Genomic DNA, 27,666 nt, shown 5'->3' with positions numbered 1-27,666 from the left:
TCGATTGCTTGGAGACCATTTACTCACGGAAACATTTTTCATATAACTCAATGATTAGACGTATACAATATGAGCATACACAAGCAACCCGATAGGTCCATCACAACTCGAAAGAGTTATCTTTTACTCTCTTTCTCCGTATAATTTTTGCAGTTTACGTATTTGCATATTAGGGTTTAGTTTAGGCCAATATATTCACTTCTAGAAACAAAGAAGATATATATGTTTCTGATTTGTTTCATTTGACTCGTGAGTGTCAAGAAGAACACTTCTCATTGTCTTATTGATTATAGCATTAATAGTGGTAAATGGCCGTCGTTGGCCGTGGATCTCGAGCAAAGCAAGGATGGGAATCTTTCGGGTTTCTCTGAGCTTTAGATTTTTTTTCCCTTCCATTATATTTTTGTTTTTCTTTCCTAGATTGCGATATAGATTGCGATAAGCCTAATCTATTTCCAAGCGTCACTGTTTCCAACCAGAGATTTATGTTCGGGTGCCCTTCTTGGGATGTTTAAAATTAATACATACTGATAATTAAAAAGAATATTAATAGTGGTACGTTTCACACATTTTAATAAAAACTTATTTCCAATGGAACAAAATTACAAAAGATTTTTCAAATAGTAAAATTAAGAACTACTGTCTATACTCCCTTGTTGGAAGACTGATCTCCGTGTCTGTGTTTTTTTTTTTTTTTTTTGGCTTTTTGCTGTTGTATTATTTTGTATTGTCCAAAGATGTAAGATAAATATAACAACCTTTTCATACAACGACCGTGTCATATGCAATAAATCATATTCTATCCAATTTTATTCACATTCTAGGTTTTTTAATTTGGATTGTTTACTATCCAGAGAAATCGTCGGTCCATTGATTTTTTTTCACACATACTTGCATCATTCCGCTGCGTTTTTCGTATACACGTTTTTAGAAAAAAAAAAAAGATTTGACACTATAGTATAAAGGGATAGTTAAGTGGGATAGACACTGGTAAGGATTCAACCCTCAGTTTCATTATTAATGAGAAACAAATAATACATATTCAACAGTTATGGGCGCCTCCACTTGATGAATTCTTTATATATTGGAGAATCTTGTCTCCTAGTCACAAAACCCATGATCGCTGCCTTTGAGTTCCCATTCTTAATACTCTCCTGTTTCATGTTGTTTTAACTAACTAATATTATATAATCGAGAGAAAAAATCAAAACTATATAATGCCAAATTTTATATATCAATCCATCTGACCAATATCGACAACAAAGTTAATAATTAATTGGGATCATGATGTGTATTGAAACGTTTGTTGCGCTTATAGTTAGAGAGATGGTGCAAAAAAATGTTACATTATTGTTTCATATTGTAGATAAGGTATTCATGGCTCTAGTGTGACAGATGAAATACATCGAAGAATCTTTTACCGCTTTTCTCAAATGTGGGCCAAATCTTCCTACTGTCTTTCAAAATATATTCGTTAGTGTTCACTATGTTTAAAGATTATGTCGGAGAAAGTTTTCATTGTATATACAGTGTTTTAGGTGTTACAGATAGGAGATGCATTAATATTTTATAAACATTGTAAAATTAATAATGATTTTCTATATGCTATCAACTTGTCCAGTGGTTCAACTTTCCCCTTATAGATTTTAATTTTTGACTAAGAGAATCATAGAAGAGACTATTCGTTGCATTATACATTCAGGTAATTTAAGGTAAATTACGAAAGATTTGGTTTAAGAAATTTAAATGAGTGTCGTTGTTTGGTGAGTGTGCCGACCATTTAAAAGTAAAACGGCACACAGTCTGACAAAGAAACTCCAAAACGATACTCATTACATGCCTGTCGACACACACACACACACACATTAAAGAGATTCAGTGATGAAAGTTACTAAACCAATAGTACTGAACCAATTATTTGACTACACTATTATCAACAATCTAAAATTTGGAGACTATAGACAATTTAATAAGAGTTTATATAATTTATTCTTTTGCAAATTTGAAAACCTATATAATGTAAATATGTAATTAAAAAAAATGGGAGTCATAAGCCAATACTTCGTTACCATATACTCAGGACTGGTCTTAATTACCACTTTATTTATTATTAATTCTACGTATATGTTTTTTTTAAACAAATTTCTTGTTTCTTGTTTATAAATTTCTTATTTATTGTTAATTCTAAGTGTTTGTTTTTTTATAAGTTTCTTATTTCTTCATTTCAATAAGTGTAGTATACTGTGAATGTAATTCTAAGCCGTAATTCGTTTCTGTTTTGTTTGACGTTCTAAAAGTACTTCCGGAGTTTCTGTTTGTTTAGCGTTCTAAAACGACATAACATGTGTTTTAAGTTCGATTTCTTCGCTTCTTTTCGTAGCATCACAATCATGGACATATTATCAAATGACCAATTCCTTTATTTGAAATAGAGTAACAAGTCCATAATTGCTTTGAGTTAGGCATGTCTCAACGAAAATGACTATTCTAGTTCAATGTTTCTATCATATTTGGTTTTCATTTCCCCCAAAATCCCCCAACCACAAATTCTAACTCAACCACGAAAACGACTGCTCTAATTGGGGTCATCTCCTTGACCTTTAAATTCTGCGTATGTTAAATTAGAAAATGAAATTCTATATAGGTCCTCAACCCGATGAAAAGAAAAAAAAACAACTCTTGCTAATGTGGATAGTTTTTGGTGATTTTCAATGGGTACATGCTCCTGCATATTGTTAAACAGCATAGCCACGGCGAGATATTCGAATACTTTTATGTTACTACAAGATTAGAAGGTTTTCTACTACTCTGTTATAAGTAACTTGGTTGTGCTCAAAGTTCTATCTCGAAGTCGAAGCTGTACTTAATTTGAGATTATTCCTACGTCGGCCAGTTTTTTTACTTTAAACGTTATGCAAAATAGTTAAACGAAAACAATATGCTAAATTAAACAAGTTCCCTTTGGGAATTGTGATGTTTCAGTCGGTCCACCGAGACACGGCCGAATGGTGATAGATAATGCAATACAGTGTATAACAAAATAGATGGTAGCCACCAAAATTATCGATATAGACTGATCATTCTGAAAAATCTTTTTTGAGTTTTCAACTTTTAATCTTATGTACAGACTCAAATTTATTTAAAATAACAGAAGATAAATAATGGAATTTTATTCTCAGCCTTTTACATTATTAAAGGAGCTATGTAGACATGATATGATCATTATGTTCCAAGTATCTTCCTAAAAGCATTTCGTAAATTAAATGCTTTTTACACACACATCGCTTCTATGATCTCATTGTTGAGTGTCTTGACATGGGAAGATTATATCAAGATCAGATCAAATGTCTCTCTGAACAAAAGCCAATGATTATCTCTTATATATAACAAAAACCTGATGTACAAATTAAAAACTATGAGACCCTTCGACGCAGACAGAAGTTCCTGAAAGCCACTTCAGTTCCTCATTTTCTCTTTGCTTACTGCATCCAACTGCAAATACAGATGAAAACTATTCTAGTTATGACTATAAAACATATTACCATAAGAACATAGAAGCTTACATTTCAAGGCAGATGAAATCTCAGAGCTTTTAATCACACGCAGTCTCTTCACAGATGAAACGAACATTCTATGTTTAAAGCACATATATAAGATTAGTTAGTATCCATTCTTTCCATAAAGAATAATCCATTTGAGAAAAAAAAAACGCTAACAAAAAGTAATACTATATACTTTTTGTTTTTATATGATTTAAGAATATGATTCTGCAAAACACTGAATCAGATTCAGAGAAGAAAAGAAGAAAAGATTCTTACTGCCAAGGAACATCCCCAACAAGCATCTTGTCTCCTTCATTGTCTTCATACGTTAAAGTAAATTCTCCTTTACCATTCAATAAACCAATGATCGGTTGCTCCTCTCCTTCACCACCAGAGGTGTCTCTTTGAGCTAAAACAAACAACATAAACAAAACACACTCAATAAAACAAGAATCATTATCTACAGAATACTAATAAAACAAAACACACTGAGTTTTAACCTGCGAGTAGACCTCTGAAGAGTTTGTCAACAGCTAAAGAGAGCTGTTCGTAGGTACTGTAAGCATTGAGATCGACTTTTCTACCTATTGGAACACTATCCATGTTTATCTTTACAAACATTCCTTCCCTCTTAGGTTCGACTTGCTTCTCTCCCTCACCACTCTTGTTGATTTGATCGTTTCCGAGCTTTGAAGAGCTTGAGCTCGCTAGGTTCTTTCTGAACGAACGAACCGGAGGCCATCCCACCACTGGACCAGGAGCAGTTCTTTTTACCATTCATTAAAAACAAATATATTATATATTAACACCAGACAAAAAAAAACAGAGTAAAGCAGAGTAAAACAGAGTAAACCAGGCAGTAAATATTGGAAATTTAACATGTGAGGGTAAAGTTTCGAAAAAAAAACATGTGAGGGTAAAAAAGGAAAGAAAAAACAGAGAATTCAGGTGATGGGTCCCTAGTGTCTAGAGAATATGCTCTGTCAAAGTAAGAAAAGTTTTAACAGTGTAGGGAAAAAAGGAGATACCTTTTATGAGAGATGTGAGGAGGAGCATAAGTGGTTTTGTTGGAAGGAGAGAAATGGTTTCCACTGAGATTGAAGATAGGTTTGTCTTCAGCTTCCTTCTTGATGTTGTTTCTTGTCTCTAAGTTCTTCTTCTTCTTCATAGCTGAAAGATCTTCTTCATCACCACCGGGTGGTGCAAGCCTTAGCTCAAGTTTCTTTTCTTGATCTGAGTTGTTCTTCTCTTTATCATGGTACCATTTTCTTTCTTGAGGAATCAAATCAAGGAGTTTAGGACAGGTTTCTCTGCTTATTGGACAACCTTCCATTGTGTTTTTTTTGTTTTGTTTTGGTTACAACGCAAGAAGAGTCCTTATCTCGCTTGCTTACAAGGGGAGACGTACGACAGAGATTCTTCACCAAACCCTAAGAGACGTTTTAAATGAAAAATACCTAAGAAAACCCTAAGATAGAAACAGTCTCACAAAACCGAGAGAGAGAGAGAGAGAGAGATGTAATGAAGATATGGTAAGACAAGTGGTGGGTTTTATACAAGTGGTGCTCTTCTTTCTCTCTCTCGTGCACGCTTTGGTGGATTCTCTCTCATACACACATACCCTTTTTAATTTGTTCTCTCTCTAGATTCTGAAAGGGATCTATTATTAATAGAGTCGATTATTAAACAACACTATTGATCAGAAAAAAAAAAAAAACTACAAAAAAAGGAGAGCAAGAGAGTGACTCCACTTTTACTCGTAAACCCCAAAAGCTGAAGTAAAAAGGGACCATAAAAATTACATACTCTACAAAAGAGCAAACAGTAATTTTCTTGACATGAAAAAAGCAGTAAAAAGGGATATAGGCTTTAGGAGATTTATTGGAGTAAAACACACTCAATCTTATCTTTTTTCTGCCTCAAATATCGCTAATTATCTAGTGAAAGAAGCAAAGTATTAAAGAAATAATTAAATGCATAAATCCAGTAAACAACTTGAAAAAAAAAACATTTAAAATATGATAACAATAAGGAACTAGGGAAGATCCCATAATGTGTGGTCTGTTCTCTTATCCACTGTCCATAAGACGCATATCCCCATGCTTCTTTCTATGTAAAACTTTAATATAGTAGTATAACACTATCTACTAATATACACTAAATTTAATTTTCTTTTCTGTTCATCGTATAATAAATGAACCGCATGGGAAGATAAACTGAAAGAATCTAAGAAATGGGTGTACATACGAATCTGCATGTCGTCTCTAAATAGGTGATCGTTTATTGAACTTGACACACAATAAAAAAGGGTCAAATTGTTAGGTAGCTAATCAATAATTTTGTCAAAAGCTAAAACATTGCGTACGTGTGGATTGCGATTGTAACCAAGTAATAGTCAACTGTTTGTTTCCTAATCCTTGTTAATTTTCTCAAGACATAAATAGTAGCATCTTAATTCACAAAATTAAGATATTTTAAGCTAAAACTTATTTATATTTGTTTTTTTTTCAGGCGGAGAAACGGAACGCACATGTCTCTCCCACGTGTGAGTGGAGAGTTCCGGTCAAGTAAGGAAGGGTATTTTTGTAAAAGAAAGAAGAGTGTGTCGCTAGTCATACTTGTCTCCGTTTTACCCAACTCCGTGACTTTCTTCCCTCACTGTCCAGACAAACCTTAACCACGGTTAACCTCCTCCGGTTTATAATTAACCGCACTTCCTTATCTCTTACCGTCGATAGTTTAAAGTGGAACAGCAGAGTATTAAATTAAATTTTAGAAAACTATTACTAGAAGTTGCTCAAAAAAGAAAACTATTACTAGATCTGCGCGACAAAGTAGACAGTGGACACATGTTGCACTTGCACATGATATTAAGATTTCATACAGGTTTAAATCTTGGCCATTAATCACCACCGTACAAGTTAATAGACACGAGCTAAGGCTACGGCTTTGATTTAAAGTTTTTACAAAGCATTCGATTAAAAGCAGCCGACTCAGGAGATAATGAACAAAAACAACTCGTGAAATGAATGTCATATCAGGAAAGGAGAAAGAAAAAGGAAAAAAAAAGATAGTGAAGAGAATAGTGGTATCAATAATGTTCTTCCCACATTTTCACCAAGAAAATACAATCTAACACTTTAAAACCATATATAAAGTTGTCTAAATCAATGAATTATTTTATGCACTAACTATTAGTATGCAGAGTTTTTTTTTTGTAACTTTTAGGGTATTACTATCATCAGTTGTACACTCTCATCGTCTGTAATAGATAAATAAACTAAATTTTGTTAAGAATACATAATAGTTTCAAAAACCATACACAAACTTTAATAAAGCTCTCAGTTCAAAATAGTGTGTGTTGTTATAAACTAATCTAGTAATGTATTCTTAGAGCATTATTAACCATGTCTCTTCTGTAAGGGGTGTTTCTAACTCGGTTTTTGCACTGTTCACGAGTCTCACTGATACGTGGTAGTCCGCGATTGGTTTATTTTTTTTAGTAGAAAAAATTTCACTTAAGAATCTGTACAAGGGTTAATCATGCTCTTAATAATTCACTATCAATATTTATTTTCATGAGTATAGCTCAATACTTATAATCTCCATCAAACTTCAAAACGCTTAGTAACTGAGCGGATTCTCTTTTCACTCTTATGACAAATTCTAATACCATTTGTTGGTTTAACAAAGAACTACTTCATCTGTTCCACAAAGATATATTGTTTACTTTCACAAAAACATATTAAACTACCATAATAAATGTATCGTACTGTATTTTTTAATTTTTGATAATTTTTAACCAATAGTAATTCAACAACCTGACGCAGAGTCTAAGTTTGCTTTGGACTCCACGACTCGAGTAAAGCAGTCAACGCGTTCCTAGACGAACCGGTTTCAACCAAAGCTGATTCAGCTGCATTCTTCATAGCCTTGGTCCTCTCCCTAACCGGACCCTCCTCCACTACCTCCCGAACTCGTTTCTCCACCTCCATGGAACTCACGAAGCCCGTATCCGATTCATTCATCGAAATAGCAATCTTGATCTCATCCACAATCACCACTCTATTAAACCTCTGCTCAGCATACAACGGCCAAGCCACCATCGGCACACCCGCGCAAACAGCTTCAAGAATAGAGTTCCAGCCGCAGTGAGTCACGAACCCACCGATTGCTTTATGGTTCAGAACCGGAACTTGCGGAGCCCATGATTTAACCACCATTCCCCTGTTTCCGGTTCGGTTTAAAAACCCATCCGGTAATATAGCTTCCAAGTCCGGTTCTGTTTGGTTTTGTAACTCTGGTGGATTACGAACCACCCACAAGAACCTCTGCTCGCTTCTCTCTAAACCGATAGCAATATCCTTGAGCTGTTCTTGCGAAAACAAACCCAAGCTCCCGAAACAGAGGAAGACAACACTCTGTTCTGGCTGAGAATCTAGCCAGTTCAGACAAGAATCTACGTTTTTATTATCTCCGGTTCTTGTCTTAACAATGAGCGGTCCTATTGGATAAATATTGCGAAAACAGAGCTCCTCTGTTATGGCCTTGATGGCTCTGTTCTCTAATGCCTCGAACGTGTTGATGATGATCCCTGAAGAGTGCGAGAGCTGCTTAGAGAAGGATATAAATGCATCGTAGACCTCATCGTTGCGGTCAAGTACCTGTTAATAAATGAACGAAAGTCTATGATCAAAACAAAAAAAAGAATGAATGAGTCTGTCTCAAATTCGAAATTGAAAAATTAGTATAATAATTTAACATTTTACCAAAAAGAAAAATGAAAGTGTGAGAAATAATTAACTAATAATATATACTCTCTTCGTTTACCTATTATAAAAAATGGCACTTATACATTTTCCAAATATTAAAAAAAAACGAATTAAAATACATTTATGTTTTTATTAATGCCATCTATTTAATCAAGGGCAATTGTCAATAATATCACATTTTAAAGTTTATATCTCAAAAATGACACTAGAAAGAAAAAATCACAAAAATGACATTCATTAAAAGGTAAAATATTTCTAATACCCTTGGTTTAAAATTAAATAAACAAACAAAAATAAATAAAAATAAATAAAATAAAAATAAAAAAATGAAATTTTTTTTTTATAGTTTCAGATTATTTGTTTTCAGATTCGAATTTTTTATAATTTTGTTTTTGAATTTTTTTTTTCAAATATTTTTTTTTTCAAATTTTCTTTTTATAATTTAAAAATACTTTTTGAAACTGTTTTTAAAAATTTTATTTTTATTTTAGTATTTATTTTTTATAAAATTTTAAATCCTAATTCCAAAACCCCACCCCTTAACTCTAAACTCTAAGGTTTGGATTAATTAACCCAAGGGGTATACGTGTATATTTACCTCTTTAATAAAACATATTTTTGTGATTTTGAGCCTTGAGTACTACTTTGGGAACAAAAACTTGGTTTGGTGCTATCCTAGTCTTTTTCTCTTTAATCAATATCATTTTAGATAAATACATTTATTTATAAAATTAATATATTTTATCATAATATTGAGCTAAAACTAAATATAAGTTGTATTGAAATTGTAAAATAACAATTCTAATGTAATAAGAAAAAAATATCAAAGTAATGTTCAATAAGGAACAGAGGATGTAAAAGTTAGAGATCTATTTATAGGTAAATAGGTTTTAAATAGGAAGTTCATGATAAAACCGAATTTAACAGTACCCGAGTAGGCATATCAGAGCCTTTGATCGGAGGAACGCCGGGGATGTTGAGCAGCGTGTGGACGTCTTTGAGGTTTTTTCCAGCGGTTGTTTCGTCAAGAGTAGGGAGATGGAAGAAGGAGGCGAGACAGGCGGCTCCGGAGGTGAAGAAGTAGTAAACCGGGAAAGTGAAGTCACCGGCGACGACGTCTAGCACGGCGGTGCAGAAGAAGTCGATGATCATGGCACGGAGGTTGAATGTTTGGGAGATGGAGAAGAGAGTCCTGTGGACGTTCGGGTTGCTGAAGCAGATGATTTCTAAGATGAGCGCCTCGTGGCTTTGTGAGGTTGTTGAGGAGTAGGGTGTGACGGTTGGGAGGCGGTGGAAGGTGATTGAAGGGAAGGAGGTGGAGACGGTGGAGATGTAGGTGGTGGTTGATTCGGGCTGGTAAGGAGGTGGGACTAAGATGATGTGGATGGAGAGAGATGGGTTTTGGGAGAGGATGAGTTTGCCTAGCTCGACCATGGAGACTAAGTGGCCTATTGGTGGTGATGGATAAAGAACTATTGCTTCTTGCTTCTCCATTGGGGTTTGTGAGCTTTGTTGCAAGGATGAGTAGAAGAATGTGAAGTTGGAAGATGATGTAAATGATACTCCCTCCGTTTTTTAATATAAGTCGTTTTATACGTATGCACGTAGATTAATAAAACCATTAATTTATTATATTTTATAAACAAAAACATCATTAATTATTTATCTAACCACAATTCAACCAATAGAAAAATATAAGATATATTACCATTGGTCATACAATATTAATTATTAATAAATTTTACATAGAAAATCGAAAACGACATATAATTTGGAACAAAAAAATTTCTCTAAAACGACTTATAATAAAAAACGGAGGGAGTATGGTTTAGAGTCTCACACGGCTCTCTGATTGGAGACAGATTATGATTTGTGGAGGAAAATATACATGGACCAATCAATCAATGGCGGTGCATGGATAATGGATCCACTTTACGACAAAGAAAACATCACAAGTTGTAAAAATTTGAAAAGTCACCAAAAATTTGATAAGTCACAAAAGCAACAGTTCTTCTCACTCCTGTTGAGGTGACACCATCAGGCTTAATCCCAGAATGCTTCATAGTTTCAAACATTTCTAATCTAGCAAAGCCATTGAGGATGATATTATGTGAACTTACATCCGGGATGCAGCCATTTTTTTCCATCATTCTAAGCAACAAATAAGCTTCATTATCATACCAGCCTTCAGGTCCTTCACCATTCCTGACATAAGCGCATTGTAAGCGTCAACATCAACATCAACTCGGGTTTTATCTTCCTTAGATAGCTCATTTGCTCCAAGAGTGTTTATGAAGCTGCAATAACCTCACTTCTGAATCAGGTGCATTGGACTCAAATAAAGGCCTAATAAAAGCAGCAACTCTTGGTATGAATTCCCCACACTCACACAACCTTTGTTAACACCTCCACTCTAACCTATTTTTGCTTAAATATGTTAATCAACTTGTTTAAGAAGACAAGATCATGACTCCTCAACCCATCTCTAAGAACGTTCTCATATAAACCATATGCGTCTTCTACCTTCCCCACTCTGAGAAACCCCTTATCAATTCTGAATAACCAGAATTTTCAAAGCAAAGAGGTGATTGAGGAGTTCCAAAATCTCCTTGTTATGATTTACAAAATCTAATTTGGTGACCTGCCAACACTTAAGCATTTTCTATGGAGAAACACTCTCAACAGTCACAAGCAAGACTAAAAACACAGAGAGTGAAGATTGATGAAACATGTTGCTCAGCTCTAGAGATAATATAGCACACACTTTTGTGTCAAACTATCTGTCTCCCAGTTTCAGTTTAATGCTCTTCTCATCTCCCATTTATTCAAATAGTCGTTAACCAATTAGCATAACCGGTTTCTGTCTGTAGTGTTACAGACCAAACCATAAGGTCAAAAAACAGTGCAAAAACCAAATTGGCTTGGCCGTGACAGACAGACTAACCCAAAAAAAACAAAACAGCAAAAGCAAAAAACCAAAAAAACCTCAAACTAGGATACAGTATTAGTACGGTACTATTGCTATACACTGAATAAAAATACGAACGTAGTAAATAAATAGAAAAACTCAAGATCAGTTTCAAACGTATTTTTAAGTGGGGATCAAGAGTTGACTGTATGTACAATTTCACCAATCTAAAGATTTGTCGCCATCATCATCATCATCATCAATCATCACACGAACGTAGAAGCCTTTGAAGTGCGTTGATCTGTACCAAGAGTGATTACCATCACAGTCACATCGTCATGATATCTCCTTTTCCTACCAGCCGGAACATTCAACAATTCTTCCAACGTGAACCCTAAAACTCAAAAGAGTAGTTGTTGTTATTACTATAGATAATAAAAACTTATATCTAAAGAAATTTTTTAAACATTGGCTTACCAACACGAGCAGCAGCTTTAGCTACAAGACGTTCAAGTAGAAACTTTGCTGGATCACCACAAGGATTACTAGCAATGAAGCCATGAACAAGCTCTATCGCTTCCTCGTTGCTGAAGAAATCAAACAAACCATCGCTTGCAACTATAACAAAGTGATCTGACTCCGTTATCTTGTGAACTCTCATCGATGGTTCCACCGAAACGTAAGGCGGACTCAAAAGGTTACGAACTCGAAGAATCCCCATCAGTGCATCGTTCAGTTTCTCCTGCAATAATAAAAGTTAAAACGAGACCACAAAAGACAAAAAAAAGCTACTATGATGTTATAAAACAATACCTTCTTCAAGTAACCAACTCCTAACGCACGTGTCACTTTAAGTTTCCCTTTGATCTTCCCACCAATAACGATCTTGGGATCATCAAGATGCTCACCCAATAGCCTAGCTTCTTCGATTTCGTTATCAACAGTGTGATCCTCCGTGAGCTGAACAGCTTGCAGCTTCTTGTTACCGTTGTACGTCGCTAGCACAGCTCTGCTATCCCCTAGATTCATGATGTAAAGATCCTTCCCGACAAGTAGAGTGACCAGAACACAAGAACCAACAGACACCAAGTCCGGTCTCTCCTCCATCTCTTGCTCAACCATCCTCAAGAAATCGTTTTCCGCCTGGAGAAGCGCGCGGTTCAAGCAATCCAACACTCCTTGTCTGAACAAATCAGAGGAAGAAGAGTCTACTATTACACTGACGCCTCCATCATCAACATCTTGATGCGTCTTCATCTGGTGATCAAGCAGCTGGAGATGGAAAACAATGGACTCGTACAAAGTACAAGCCAAGAAATCAGCAGCATCTCTTCCGTTGAATCCGTCGTAGATAGCGCAGAAGAGCCAACCGTTCTCCTCAGAGCACACGGCCTGAACTCTATCTTCACCAGCAGCACCACCCGCGACTTGAACTTCCATAGCAGAGAGGACAAACCCTTCGTTCAGAGAGGAAGAAGGAGAACTCATGGAGGTCAAGAAGCAAGACTCGGGCTCGGGAGGACTCGGGCTGCAGCTGAGACTCGCCATGCTTCCGTGGAGAGAAGGAGAGAGTATGTCGAGCTTGGAAAGCGCGGGGGAAGAGGGAACTTTCCTGAAGGATTTGGGAGAGTCTAGAGAGGGTAGAATCTCGGAGCCGATGACTCCGTTGCAGATGTTGGTGTTGGCTAGTGTAGGGTTACCGCTTAAAGCAGCACCTGAGAGACAAGAGAAGCTGCTTGTCTTTTGAAGCCTAAAGCCAGCAAGAACGCCGCGGCTATCAGGAACAATAGCATCTTCAGGGATTCCTATCGTCTTCTTATTATTATTGTTGTTATTGTTGTTGTTATTGCATTGATAGCCAAAGCTTATCTCAATCTCTCCATAAGGATCACTTAACGTCTCTTGCTGCATTTTGTTGAAAAAAATGTTTCTGTAACAAACAAACAAGATCTAGTTTAGTATTTTGCTTATCAATCAAAAGAGCCATTAACCAAGAAAAGTACAAAAAAGGACTTGTTATTATTATCAAAGTGTTTTTGATCCAAAAACCAGTCCTAATCAAATCTGAAACTGAGAAACTTAGCATTAGTAATGACCTTAGAGACAAGATACGTGGTGGTGAGTATAAGCAGAGAGCGAAAGTGAAAGATAGATTGGTGCCAAAATAACAAACATTTTCACAGTTAGCACAAGTTACATGTGGAGTTAAAAAAAACAATATTTTTACCATAGGACAAATATTAAATGCAGACCACAGAAGCTGTTGCTGCTAAAGGATTCAGATAAAAATGTTTTACAGAGAAGAAAAAAAAAACAGAAACAGAGGAAACTAACGATAAAATGAATGAAAGAAAAAAAAAAAAAATCTCATAAATTTTGCCTTGAGAATATCGACTTATTCACCATACAACAGAGAGAGAGATACATGTTTTGTAAGTGGTCATTAACAAAATCTACTGAACACTGTTGTCTGAAGGAAATCTCCTAAACACTGATGTATTAATAATTCTCCACTGACAGAACAAAAGCAGTAACAGGCAAACCGGATTACAAAACCGTGAATCAAGAGTATCGAATTATAGGGGTGTCATTGGAGACTATACAGAATATTGTGATAACGTGTGTTTGTGTTTACCTTAACGTAGAAAGGATTAGTAACGCGGATGGAGAAAACTCAAAGAGGGATTCGAAGAACCGGAGAGAAGTCACAGGAGAAAGCGAATCGGAGGAGGAGGAAGCGAATAAGAAAAGAGTGAGAGAGAGAGAGAGAGAAGAGGAAATATAGAATGGATGGAGGAGAAGAGCTAACGAGTGAATGTTTTCTTTGCTAATTTTGGGTCTCTTTAAAAAAAATCGATGCCTCCCTCTCTTTATAACCTTTCTCTCTCTCTCTCTCTGATTCGTCCTTACCTTTTCGCTTCTTTTTTATATATTTTTCATTCAAAGCTCAGTTTTACACGGAAAAATATGCTACTTTATTATCTTGGTTAAAATAAATTATTATTGTATTTTAATATCTAATTTTATTAAATCTCTTTTATCTATTTATAAATCATTCATCATATATTTTAATGTCTGAGGTTATTTAATTAAGATATCAAATATTTTATGACAAAAGTATAATCACTAGCTTCATTAATTTGTGATAAAATAAATAAATAAAACAAAATTGAAAATATAAAATTTAATCTTTTTTCAAAATGTTCAAAAGAAATTTTAAATTTTTTATTTCAAAATTGCTTTTTTAAATTAATTTTTTTTTATGTTTTGTTTGGGATGTGATTTTTTTTAAAAAAAATATTATAAAACATTATTGAATGTGTATGAAATTTTCTGAATTTATAAACAAAAACAGTTTCTCAAATTCAAGAAGGACTTCGCAAACGTTTAGTTAAATTTTTTAAATGTAACTTGTATGTATATTTTGGAAAAACTTTTTTAAATGTGTATATGACGTTTTCGTGAATTTGAACTATGTGCATATTAAAAAAACAATATTAAATACATAATATTTTATAAATTGTACAAGGATATTTTTAAATATTTATAATATTTTCATAAATTTAGATATTAAATTCAGGAATATCTTCTAACAACTTTAAGAAGATGTATACATATTCAAAAATATCTTACTAAATATAGGTATAACTTTAATTCAGTAAGTTATTCATAAATACATATTCACAAAAGTCTTATTAAATACATATCTAAAAATACATTTGAAAATACATATTTATGATTTTTTCCTAATTTTATAAAGATATTATACATGTTATCATTATCTTCCTAAATTTAATAAGATATTATGTATATTTAGTAATGTTTTACTAGATATGCATGTAATTCAAATTTATTTAAAAATATTTAAGAAAAAAATCAAAAAGAAATTTCCAAAACCTCAAATTTTAGTTTAAATATTTATTTTGATATATTTTTGTCAGCAACTGAGACTGACTCATATAGGCTATGCCTAATTATTTATTTTGATATATCTGTAGAAAGCATATATAATTTTTATTTTAGTTTTAATGTAACTTAATTTAGTTATGTTGACCCTTTTGAACTAGTTTAAGAACAAAAACATGTTTTGAATTATTTTAAGCCATTTTAATATTTAATTACAATTTTATGTGTTGTTTAAAATTAAAATGATTTTACTTTTTGTATATAGTTATTTAAAATACTATAAATTTAAATGAGTAAATTATTATATAGAAACCGAAGATATGTTTGGTAGAATTCATACATACAGATTTTAGAAAATTATATCCAATATTAAATCTTAGACTTTTAAAGTAAAATTTTCTTGGTAGGATACTTTCAGATCCTTCTGATAAAAAAGATGTTAGAAATTTTTGATGGCCTTGTTAAAACTACTTTTCGAAAAGGAAAAATTATAAGAAATTAATATAATTTTTTAATCTGTTAAATATGCATTGTTGTTGTTATAACGTATAACCTTCGTAAATAACCATAACCAAACAAATCTATAGACGAGATTGAAAACTATAGTCAACAAATTGAAGGCAATAAGTGTGTTAGTTGACATTGTCTATGCTTATGTCATCCTCAGATCCCTACCTCTCTATTATTTTTCTTGGACTGCTCAATGTAACAATATATATTAATAATACTATAAGATTAAGCAAATAACCTCCATTTTTTGTTTGTTGTCTAGTTTCCCACGATACATCATATTAAAATTACAAGAGGGCTTATGTATGCAATTTAAAATGGTAAATTTCTTGACATCCATCCTATGACATAAACCCACATGTTCCTCCACTCTAGCACATTCTGATGCGAAGGATCGACTGTATATAACCTTTTCAGAGATAAAACAGCTTTCATATTTTATTATAGTAGCGTAAATTATGTTAATCCATATTCAGGTAAATAATTTACAAAATATTTATAATACAAATATTGCAGTCTGGATGGGCAGCATAATATAAAACCCCCCAAAATACATAGTGACGTTATACAAAAATCATAAAATTTTGAGTACTAGGCTACTAGTCACTAGATATCAACGTGTCGTACATCATAGTTGCCGCAAACAGAGACGCAAGGAAGTAACTTATAAAATAAATAGTACACACAAATAATACTATTCAAATGGTGAGCAAGAAAAAAAGTCGGGAATGTTTACAAGTTAGGTCGAGTGACGTAAGAAACGGGAGCGGTTCTTTACATTTTACATCTCTCTCAGAATATATTATACTAGTGTTTTTTTTTTTTTTTAATTTTATTATACTACTGTTTAATCAAAATTTGTTAAACCTGACGAAGAAGCCACACGAAAATTATTAAATAATCACAACGACGCAATGAAAAAGCTATATGAATTTATATACGTTTATCGATTTTGACTTGGTTTATTTGGAGCTACTATTATCTAACTTATGAGGTCACACCTGAAAGAAAATCCATTTCGATTTCGATTTTCTACATATTGAAAAAGTCCCACAACCTCAGACCGGTCTCCGTATTGAACAACAAAGACTTGTTCAAGCTTGACCGGTTTCCTTGATCAGAGCTTAACAACCACGCAAATCACTCAATAGATTCGGTTTGGTAAACTAAAATTCCGGTTTACAGCTTGAGATCGCGTTCTACACTAATTTTTTTTCCTATACCTTAGCGATGCATCATTAAAAATTATCGAACCAAATGTTTGGTATGATTATAGAAACCAAGAGTCAATATTGTAATGCTAATAAGAGGCTGAGTGGAAGATCATATCACATCAATATCATATCAATATACGACTTATCAATGATAGGGAGAGTCGTTTAGTAGTTTTGATATAAAAAAAATACCCACAAAATACTAATTGGTGGCTGTTGAGCACAGGAGAGGCTGCTTGCTGTTGAAGCCAACTGATTGAAACAGTCGTCATCACTTCAATTCCTTCCCTGAAATTGACATTCGATGACAATCCCATTTTAGCTTACGTACCTTTTCTTTTGGAAATTTCTAATGAACAGGAGAGGTTTCAGTTTTGTCTTTATTGGAAAGCAATTTTCAAATATAGATTGTCCATTTTCTGCAAGCTGTCTCTCTTATGTGCATCTTAGCTGCAAGCTGTTGTGTTATGTGCATCTAGTTGCAAAGTTCCTAACTACTACGTCTCTTTCTTAAACCACAGAACCTGAAGTTGTTTTTCGTTGTTAGTGTTTTATCAAGATAGTACACATATGTATAGATCCAGGATTTATAATCTTAGCAAGAAGAAGTCTGATGATGAGGTTACCTTTGACTTTTTTTTTTGTAAACTGGAATTAAGATGCAATGGTGTAGAAAACTTTTGTCATTCCTTTCTTTGTTCTCATCTGTGTGATCTGAGAAACGACAAGGGAAGTACAGAGAATCATGTAATCAACAAAAAGGGAAGAGATATATACTTGAGACTGGGTATAATGGATGTGTACCTTCATGCTTATGATATCAGATATATCGGAGACATGGGTGCCACCACACGGACACCCAGGGTTTTCACCTAATCTTAAGACTCGGGGAGTGCTGCCCTGTAAGGTAAGTAAACATAGAAACATGAGTTTGATAATACTTCAAGAGGTGAAGTGGCTCAGGACAATCTATTGTGGATTCATTTGTTATCTATTTTCCAAGCATAACTAGCTAGCTTACTCTAACTGGATACCTATTAACCAGCAATGCAACAAGGTTAAGTACTTTTGATGCTACCGGAATCATCACTAACATAGATACCAGATAGATGATATAACATTTTAGACAGAGAGTAAGAACTGATACAGAAACTGATTTATCTATCCATCATGGTTACACTTTAATTCAAAGCAAAAATGATCATTCTATGAAAATCAACTGCCTCCATATAGCCTAACTGAAAAAATTTGCTACAACTGAAGATAAACATTGCCACTCCTATAAGATCTCGAAGTCATTCAAGGAAAAATGCTACTCCGTAAGCTGGACACTCGAGGTTTATACTGAGAGAAAAATCATTGGAGATCGAGGAAGAAGATAATTGAAACAAATACCTTGGGAATATAATCAGGAAGAGTGCCACCACAGAGCAGGGATGCCTCTTCATAGGGTAATATATCAGCATAAACCTTATACAAGGAACAACAACCAAAAAAAATCACTATTAAGAATTTCCAACAATGAATAAAGAGACTCTGAGGACTTACCTTTCCTCCTTTGGATATTAGTTCATTAGCCTCTGCCTCCAACTCTTTCTGCTTCACCAGCAGTTCAGCCTGTGGAACGACTCCTTTGTATTCCACAAAAGGACTGGATCATATATCCTATTGTCAGTTAAGTTTGGCATAGAGGTAAACTGATGACCAAAACTCTCAAATATCTTATTACCCGTCAGGGAAATGGTACCCTTTCCCAGGCTCCAAATGTCCCAACCCAACTTTCTGCATACACAAATCCAGCAAGTGTCCAGCTGAGTGCAACCTGGTCATTAATAAAAAAAAATGTAAACTTTAACAACTCAGAACCTAGTTTTCAGAAACTTCTGTTGCCATCATAAACAATGAGAACAATCTTTAACAGTGACTAAATAACAACTCAGAAGATCTCCAAAAGCATTTTTCACATCAATTAGAAGAGCATCAGCAACCACTATGCAGAAAACACTTCCAGTACCAATCAAACAATCAACCTTTACACTAAGCTACAACTTCTATTTAGCTTTCCTTGCCTGGAATTGAGTTTACGCCTTGATTCATCAACAAGCAAGTGAACTTCTTTCCCCTTTTCAACATCTTTAGGATTCGAACCTTGGAACACTCCGTAATGGAGAACCTAAAGGATGTAATCATGTAACACACAAACATTATAAAGATTTTACCAAACTAATCAAGCAGTGGGAACGATTGAGATACACAATTCAAAATCTCACGATTCCATCTTTGGATCGAACATCTTGAACCGAGAACTTGAAATCCGAACCGGCGAATTCGATTAAACCGGTGTCCGACGGCTGGCCTCCACCTTGCGGATGAAACACGGTGGAGTCCAATATAAGAGCTATACGTCCATCTTCCCCCTGATTCATATAGAGATTCAGCATTGTATATAAAGAAGACGGCGAAGAGGTCGAGAATGGTGAACGGACCTTGAATAAGGAGAGGCACGTGGCTTGGGATTGAAGTTTAAACATGTCTACATGATAATCAAGCTTCGTCGGAGGAGGAGAATCCATGGTGATTCCGATGGGTGTGAACCCTTCCCGAGTTTTTTCTGTAAGTCTCCACAGCAACGGGAAACAAAGAAGGAAGTGCAGTGTAATTAGGCCTTCATTATTATGGGCTTTTCATCTCCTTGTTGGGCTTCGAATTTTCAATTTGTTTAGAACATCTCCAATGTATAACTTTATTTTTTCCTCCAAAATGGAGTTGATGAACAAACAAAAAATAGACTAATTTCATTATGGAATGAGATATGGAGTTGAGTTAGAGCATTTCTTAGTTCATATTCACTTTTACTCCATTTTAAGGATAGAGATATCCTTAGCACCATTTTTTGGGAGGTTTTTGGGTTATGTATTAAGACTATGATAGAAGCAACTTCACTCACGTTTGTTTTAAAGTTTAACCACACTCTCTCACACACCCGTGTATAAATAACCTTGAAGTTTGATAATTTTTTTCATGTGGTGAAGATTTCGTGGATGAAAAGATGATTTCTTCGAGTGAAACTAAATGATGTTGAAAAATCGGCAGATGAATAATTTCATTCTAATTTTACTGTAGATTTTAATGTTAATCTCGAAAAGTTAGAAAACCATTTTTTTTGTTGGATTTTCCTGGTTTGTGATTATATTCTTTGTTAGAACAGAAGAATACATACTCCACACACCGGGCACACCCTATGATTCTAAGAGATGGAAACGCGTAAATCGGTGAGAACACATGGTTTTAGTCACACGTCAGAACAAAAAAAAACTGCTGAGAAAAACTGAATAAAAGCCAAATAAAGCTCAATTCCCCGTAAATGTAGGTCCAAATCATAATCTTCTGTTTGGTGGCGGCGTGGCGCTGCCGCACGAGATGGCTTTAATAATAAATCAATTTCATTGATGTCAAAACAAAAATTTTAATTTGATGAAATTACAAATTACAAATTACAACTAGACTAACAGTAACACAAAAAAGTTTCATTTTACTCAGTATGTTTTTAATCTGAAATAATCACAAATCATGGTAGAAAACCATTCATAATTGTACAAACTAAAAGTAAATGCGTTTTGTAGTATTCTTATCTACCCTTGTACTCGTTTTTTATTGTTAGTACTTTAAAACATTAGATTTTTCAAATGTATGTGCATAATGGGTTAATGACATAAGCCAAAACATAATCATAACTCTTATTGACATTTTGTAGTATAATTGTTCTACTTATGATTCTGATTAAAAACATTATGATATTTGCGAAAAATAAAAGACATTCAAGAGTGAATATAAGGTAGTAAAAAGAAGTTTCATTCAAATAACAAAACATACACTATAAGTTTTTTAAATTGGTTTATATAATTACAGTAAATCATCTTTTTTTTGCGCAACCACAGTAAATCATCTATAAAATGAGTAAAAGTGACCAAGAAAATTAAGAAAGAACAAAAAAAAAAGTAAGGTGGATGTCTCCATCAAAACACTTAGGGCATTATTAAACACCCTTAAGATTTGAAGCTAACAAAAGAGCCCACTTGTAAAAGCTGTCTTAACATCACACTAAAGTCAAGTGGTAGTATCGTAATTACTAACATCTGCAGTGTCATTTCGACATGTTACTTCTCTTTTAACTAAACCTCGTCTCTGTTTCTCTTTCATCAAAGTTCGTGCACTGAAAAACATGAGAGGACTCTCCAGAAACTCCGGCACGGCGGCGATTCTCGCGATCTTCGCAATCCTCGCCGTTCAGCACTTGACCGTAGCCGCCGACTTCCCTCCGTTAGAGACAGAGTGCCGCGGTACCATAGCCGAATGCTCGGTTTCCGCCGCGTTTGGAGACGAAGGAGATCTGTTCTACGGCGGAGGAATGGGAGCGGAGTTCGAGATGGACTCGGAGATCAACCGGCGCATGTTAGCGAACAGGAGGTACATCAGCTACGGTGCGCTGAGGAGAAACAGTGTACCTTGCTCACGACGCGGCGCATCTTACTACAATTGCCGACGTGGCGCACAAGCCAACCCGTACTCTCGCGGCTGCAGTGTCATCACTCGCTGCCGGCGATAAATCTGTAATTTTCCTCAATATTCTTTTCTTTTTTCTTATATATATAATTTTCAGATAATTTCTCAGTTTCATTGCAATATTCATACGCATATATATGTAAATTTCTCTGGAAATAATCTCCGTCATTGATGTAAAAGTACCAAGAAAATAAGTATGGAATTGAATTAGATAATTAACGTTGTAATCAATAGTATCATCAGTGATATAGGAATGTGTTGAAGTAATATTGTTATTTAAATGAAATTTTTGTAGGCAGATAATGCGTACTATCCCTTATAATAGAATAGTGTATTATATGAGTGTTCATCGGTGCATCACGCATGTTCTAGAGAAATAACAGAACCTAAGAAATAAAATATGGTGAAAGTATGATCGCTAAGAGAATAAAGTTTTTATTTTATGTAAATAATGATGGAAAAAAGAAAGACGATAATATGATTTGGTTGGGTGCCAACTAAAGCCAGCTTTACCTGTACCCCTTTCGGCAGAGCCACACGTGCAGGATAATCTGTAATACTTTTTTTTGGGTCGAATAATTAATCTGTAATACTAAAATTATTAAAAAGATCCATGAATTTCGATATGAAATTTGTTAAGTCACGAGAACTCCAACGTGTAAGACCAAACACATAAGCTCTACGTCATTAATTGGAAGTGGCCATTATTTGGAGGGAAAACTTGTCAAAGACAATGAAAACTTTACATTAACTCAAAATAGTTACAGATGAAACATTAAATATCGCAACAACAATTCAATTGGAGTCAATATTTATTTATTGCACTCTCAAATCTAACGGGTCTTGTTACATTTTGACATACAAATGTACAAAAAAGTGTGTGACCACATCTCTCTCCCCAAATCTAGTGGAGAGCTCAGAGGCCAACCAAACTCATCACCGATTGTTTTGTTATATTCATTCGAATTATTATGTACATATTTGATCCAATGATGAAACTCAAATATTATACAGAAATTAGAAAGTATATATTGTGTGCATACAAAACAACAAACGACAACTTCATCTTCCGGGTCCTTGTCACGCGGACTTAGCTTTCCCATATCCTTAATATGCAAATTTCTCAATACAATAAACATATTGTTTTCAATATAATTCAATTTGGGCAGATTCGAATGTTACATCATATTCAGTAGCTGGCATTGATCTTTTATTTATTTTTCGGGATCAGTGAGTTAATTAGTGTATTTTTAGATATTTAAAAAACACGAGTCCTCTACCTACCATATTTTCAAATGCCAGTCACTCGGAAGCGATGGGACGCCGATGGAGTATCGATCTAACAACTCTTTTGGACACACCAAGGATAGACTCAAACAGAAATAATTGTCCCTTTCAATCATTCACATCCAAATGTATTCGTGGATGCATGGTTCTAAGTTCCAACAAGGTTATTTTCTAAGTAGTTCCAAGTGTACTAGGACAGATTCTCTTACCTTATGTAAAATATTTATAAAGAGAGCTAACTCTAGCTGCAACAAAAACGATGAATTTATGAATGAAAAAAAACAAACAAAATCCAAATCAACATTAGCTTCCTCAGCATTAGAGCTGGGAATTTTAATCAAAGCCTGCGGACCCGCCCCGTTTGATCCGCTGTGGGGCGGATGCGGGTCAAACAGTTTGAAAATGTTCAATGGCGGGTGCGGGTGCGAGTCAAAGATTATTTTAAGCGGGACGGATGCGGGTCAGTCAAATTTGAGTCGCGGGTACTCGCTAATCCGCAATTTTTTTAAAAAAGACTTTTTTTTAAAAACATTTTTTATAAAATATATAAAATTTCATAAATATTTATATAATTTTAATTATAAATATATTATTTTAATATAATTTTTTTAAAAATAATAATTTTTAACTATATAATAATAATTTTTAATTAAAATAATTATTTTTAATATAATTAATAATTAATACTAAATCTTGGATTTGGTTGTTAAGATGAATAACGGGTAAAAAAATTTTTGTTTGCGGGTTGTGCGGGTCGATTTTTTGAATAAAAAAAATAATTTAACCTGCAGCGGGACGGAGTGGGTCGGGACGGATTGACCCGCAAACCCAGCACTACTCAGCATCAAAAACCAAACGAAGAGAAAGTAAAGTAATGAAACTAAACTTGTAATAACGCTTCTTCTATTGGACTTCCAGGAACTGGGACCAAACTTGGAAAATAAGTACAATGCACAGGCCAAGGATCAACAACAGAATTTAGTTTGACTTTGCTGATCAACTTGTTTTCTTTCAAAATATAGATCCAAGGATGGCCAGTTTCGTCGCAAGAACACATAACAAGCCTTTTATCATCGATGAAGTAACTTGGTTGAGAGCTGGAATATTCATTCGATACTAAACCTGGAAAGTTAGGTATAGACAAAGTCCTGAAGTTCATCCAAACCACATCAGCACCATCCTCAACGTTAATCTTGTTCTTGGTCACCCAAATCTCAATCTTCTTTGTCTTGTATCATTGTTTCAACAACGAAAACCGATCTCCCTTGAAGACCGGAAGGACAAGAGCATTGCGAGGATGGTTCATCCCACATGGTAGATCACAAAAGAATGTATAGAATCTCTCGCTCGAAAAATCGAAGTTAATTAGATGGTACAAGAGATCAGTCTTGTCACAGAAAGCAATCCAATACAAATTTTCCATGTAACGATACACCACATCTCGTGAATAAGTTAGTTACTGTATCTTTCAGACTTTTGTCTCCCCTTCTAGCCTTCAACTTGAGGTCTTTCCACACATCACAAGAAAAGTCTTGGGTTTTCCACACGGAATGGTTTTTCAAGTAAGACCCAATGGTCTTGTAACGTCTTTCCTCAGCTCTCATTTTGTTATCATTATTATTATCATAGCCTATCCCATCGACTTCCAAACTAGATTGGCTAACATCAGATTTGATCCATCTACTTTGTTTCAACCACGGGTTCCAAACCACGGCTTCTTTTTTCTTGCGATATAGCAAGAACTCATTGCAGTTAGCCAATGCTTACCGAATAAATCTTGGACTTGGTTGCTAGAATGAATCGAAACGTCAACTTGTGGTTATCGATGAACGTCTTGTCGTTGAAGAGATCGTCCCATCTCTTGCAAACGGTTCTGAAGCGAACAAGAGATATTGGAGGGACATGAGTGAGTATTTCTTCAACCAACTCCCATGGAAGCTGTTCCTGATCTTGCACGCCTATCTCTTTTATCGTTTTGGTTGAATCCATCGTCTATTTTCGTAGCTAGGGTTTGAACTTTGAACCGTATCTTTTCAAAGTAGAGGATCCGATGGACAAAACAATAAATACCTCTTTCTCAAAAAAAAAAAAAAAATACTTGGTTTCACATGTGAGTAACGTGACAATAGTTGATGAGTTTAAACTGTTTTGTCTAGATGAACAATGTGTATACAAATTATTTTATGAAATAATTGAGAAACTAAAAACTATACATATATAATTAAATTGGTTTACACATAAATCAAAACAATTATCATCATTTATTTACAATCATATTATGGTAAAATAAATTCAAACATTCATTTTTATCTATTTAATATGGTATATAATTAAGTTTAAATGATATTAACATAAAAAATGATATTAAGATAGATATATTGTATATTTTAATATGATTATCTGTTAAATGAAGCTTTATACTCACATGTTTTAAAGTCTTAACATTTTTTAAAAACCAAGATAAAAAAATATCGATGTGGAACTACTAATAGTTTAAATAATTTATAATTGTTTTTAAATAATTAAAAAATATTTATTGTTTAATTATTTTTGGATACCGTAGAAATTTTATAAATTACTACTCAATAAATTAACACATTATAAATTACTAACAACTCAAAACTGTGAATAAGTGTAAAGATACATTAAATAGATATTACAATTTAGGTTTTGTAAATATATATATACTTTCATGAAATTTCAAAATATTTTTAGTTATATTAACTTGTGCAATTTTGGAACTACGATAGTTTCCTATTTTTCTTCCAAATTAACATATATCAAACTATACATAATCTAACCAAAATATGTTATAAATCAAAGACACTGATCTAAACTAAATGAAAGTAAGAAAAAAAGTAAATCTAATTTCAGCTTATTTAGAACAATGAAGCAAACATTGTCTAATTGAGAGGAATAATGCAATCCAATATTAAAAAAGAATAACCGAACCAATAATTTTTTATAAGCAAGTCACACACACACATACATATATATATATATATTATTTATTTTTATGCATATAAATCACATAACAAAACAATTTAAACTTATAAAAATGAAAAAAAATATTAATCGTTTGTAATTAATTATGTATTTTGTGAATATATACATATATATACCTCTGTGAGTATAAAACAATCACCTAGTAATATATTATTTATAAAGTGAGCTAACTCTAGCTGCAACAATGACAATGAATTTATGAATGAAAAAATAAACAAAATCCAAATCAGCATTAGTTTCTTCAGGATCAAAACCAAACAAGAAGACAGAATAACGTAATAAACTAATCTTGTAATAATGCTTCTTCTCTTGGACCTCTAGGAACCGGGACCAAGCTTGGAAAATAGGTACAATGCAAAGGCCAAGGATCAAACACATCATTTAGCTGGACTTTACTGATCAACTTGTTTTCTTCTACAACATAGATCCAAGGATGGCCAGTTTCGTCGCAAGAACACAAAACAAGCCTTTTATCGTCGATGAAGTAACTTGGTTGAGAGCTGGAATATTCATTCGATACTAAACCTGGAAAGTTAGGTATAGACAAAGTCCTGAAGTTCATCCAAACCACATCATTACCATCCTCAACGTTAATCTTGTTCTTGGTCACCCAAATCTCAATCTTCTTTGTCTTGTAGCATTGTTTCAACAAAGAAAACCGATCTCCCCTGAAGACTCTAAGGACAAGAGCATTGCGAGGATGGTTCATCCCACATGGTAGATCACAAAAGTATGCATAGAATCTCTCGCTCGAAAAATCAAAGTTAAGAAGATGGTACAAGGTATCAGTCTTGTCATAGAAAGCAATCCAATACACATTTCCATGTAACGATACACCACATTTAGTGAAGAAGATAGCTGCTTTATCTTTGAGACTTTTGTCTCCCTGTATAGGTGTCAACTTGGGGTCTTTCCACACTTCGGAAGAAAAGTCTTGGGTTTCCCACTCGGAATGGTCCGTCCAATAAGACCCAATGGTCTTGTAACGTTTTTCATCAGCTCTCATGTTGTTATTAACATAACCTATGCCAACGACTTGGGAACTAGGTTGGCTAGCATTGACTTTGATCCATCTGCTTTGTTTAAACCACGGGTTCCAAACCGCGGCTACTTTATCCATACCACATAGCAAGAACTCATTACAATCAACCAAATGTTTAATATGAGATTCTGTACCGGGAACTTCCAATGTTAACTCACGCACCAATATCTTAGGGTCAATGCTTACCGAGTAAATCTTGGATTTGGTTGTTAAGATGAATCGAAACGTAAACTTGTGGTTGTTTAGGAACGTCTTGTCGTTGAGGAGAGCGTTCCATCGTTTGCAAACGGTTCTGAAGCGTACAAGAGATATTGGAGGGACATGAGAGAGAATTTCTTCAATCATCTCCCATGGAAGCTCTTCCTGATCATGTGCAGCTATAGCCTTTTTTGTTTTGGTTGAATCCATCATCTATGTTAGGGTTTGTATCTAATGTCCGTCAAACACGTCTTCAAAATAAAGGATGCGATTATCATCAAAACAATAAATATATAATTTGGGTTTCACAAGGGAGTAACGTGACCATAGTTGATGAGTATAACACGTGTAATCTCCCTTTTTCTTCCTCAATTTGAAATCTTTATTCTAGATAATATTTACTAGAACTTGACATACACGTCCGTGCATGTATTTTTTTACTTTAGTTATTCAAAAAACATTGTATATGATTGATTATATAAGTGAAACCTCTATAAATTAATAATGTTGGGATTTTGAAATTTTATTAATTTATAAAGATGTTCATTAACATAACTACATAAGTTTCCTTATTTAAATTTTGTATAAGATATATTTATTCTAAGATAAAAAAATATATTTGATTTTAATGTATAGACATTAACTGTTATTTTTTAAATTTGACATTTATATTAATTTTATTATATTATTTGGTGTATATAACAGATATTTCATAAAA

The 27,666-nt window shown here is 34.0% G+C and overlaps 6 protein-coding genes and 1 pseudogene across 9 annotated transcripts; 1 reads left to right on the top strand and 6 right to left on the bottom strand.

Annotated features, from left to right (window-relative positions):
- Positions 1–3,155: 3,155 nt before the first annotated feature.
- On the bottom strand, positions 3,156–5,178 carry LOC125574828 (auxin-responsive protein IAA26-like). Of its 2 annotated transcripts, none has more exons than XM_048779766.1 (5): positions 4,571–5,178; positions 4,043–4,308; positions 3,819–3,951; positions 3,564–3,631; positions 3,156–3,492 (listed from the first exon to the last, which is right to left on the bottom strand). In XM_048779766.1, the coding sequence occupies exons 1-5, from the start codon at positions 4,873–4,875 to the stop codon at positions 3,407–3,409; spliced, it is 858 nt and encodes a 285-aa protein (XP_048635723.1). In that variant the 5' UTR covers positions 4,876–5,178; the 3' UTR covers positions 3,156–3,406. The 2 variants fall into 2 exon arrangements, with proteins under 2 accessions (XP_048635723.1, XP_048635724.1); XM_048779767.1 differs by having other exon boundaries at positions 3,156–3,511; positions 4,571–5,154.
- Positions 5,179–7,247: 2,069 nt separating this feature from the next.
- LOC125609028 (UDP-glycosyltransferase 88A1-like) lies at positions 7,248–10,490 on the bottom strand. Its single transcript, XM_048779765.1, has 2 exons — positions 9,245–10,490; positions 7,248–8,206 (listed from the first exon to the last, which is right to left on the bottom strand). The coding sequence occupies exons 1-2, from the start codon at positions 9,806–9,808 to the stop codon at positions 7,376–7,378; spliced, it is 1,395 nt and encodes a 464-aa protein (XP_048635722.1). The 5' UTR covers positions 9,809–10,490; the 3' UTR covers positions 7,248–7,375.
- A 796-nt stretch (positions 10,491–11,286) lies between these two features.
- On the bottom strand, positions 11,287–14,079 carry LOC125609027 (probable protein phosphatase 2C 40). The gene is made up of 4 exons (XM_048779764.1): positions 13,858–14,079; positions 12,036–13,152; positions 11,700–11,964; positions 11,287–11,616 (listed from the first exon to the last, which is right to left on the bottom strand). The coding sequence occupies exons 2-4, from the start codon at positions 13,131–13,133 to the stop codon at positions 11,489–11,491; spliced, it is 1,491 nt and encodes a 496-aa protein (XP_048635721.1). The 5' UTR covers positions 13,134–13,152; positions 13,858–14,079; the 3' UTR covers positions 11,287–11,488.
- Positions 14,080–16,950: 2,871 nt separating this feature from the next.
- LOC106452199 (alanine--tRNA ligase) lies at positions 16,951–19,517 on the bottom strand. 3 transcript variants are annotated; one of them, XM_013894250.3, is made up of 9 exons: positions 19,339–19,517; positions 19,123–19,269; positions 18,922–19,025; positions 18,582–18,674; positions 18,401–18,503; positions 18,248–18,322; positions 17,657–17,752; positions 17,479–17,566; positions 16,951–17,376 (listed from the first exon to the last, which is right to left on the bottom strand). In XM_013894250.3, the coding sequence occupies exons 1-8, from the start codon at positions 19,423–19,425 to the stop codon at positions 17,507–17,509; spliced, it is 765 nt and encodes a 254-aa protein (XP_013749704.1). In that variant the 5' UTR covers positions 19,426–19,517; the 3' UTR covers positions 16,951–17,376; positions 17,479–17,506. The 3 variants fall into 3 exon arrangements, with proteins under 3 accessions (XP_013749704.1, XP_013749703.1, XP_013749705.1); XM_013894249.3 differs by having other exon boundaries at positions 16,951–17,140; XM_013894251.3 differs by having other exon boundaries at positions 16,951–17,142; positions 17,482–17,566.
- A 1,408-nt stretch (positions 19,518–20,925) lies between these two features.
- On the top strand, positions 20,926–21,713 carry LOC106345369 (rapid alkalinization factor 23-like). The gene has a single exon (XM_048779763.1). It carries the CDS (start codon positions 21,075–21,077, stop codon positions 21,456–21,458), a length of 384 nt encoding a protein of 127 aa, XP_048635720.1. The 5' UTR covers positions 20,926–21,074; the 3' UTR covers positions 21,459–21,713.
- Positions 21,714–23,377: 1,664 nt separating this feature from the next.
- LOC106345322 (putative F-box protein At1g47390) lies at positions 23,378–27,598 on the bottom strand. The gene has a single exon (XM_048779762.1). It carries the CDS (start codon positions 27,159–27,161, stop codon positions 25,992–25,994), a length of 1,170 nt encoding a protein of 389 aa, XP_048635719.1. The 5' UTR covers positions 27,162–27,598; the 3' UTR covers positions 23,378–25,991.
- LOC106345321 lies at positions 23,583–24,691 on the bottom strand (annotated as a pseudogene).
- Positions 27,599–27,666: the final 68 nt, after the last annotated feature.

The sequence above is a fragment of the Brassica napus genome, chromosome A5, assembly GCF_020379485.1.
Source record: "Brassica napus cultivar Da-Ae chromosome A5, Da-Ae, whole genome shotgun sequence".
Lineage (NCBI taxonomy): Eukaryota > Viridiplantae > Streptophyta > Magnoliopsida > Brassicales > Brassicaceae > Brassica > Brassica napus.
Note: the sequence above shows the minus strand (reverse complement) of the source record. Positions and strands in the feature narration are given on the sequence as shown.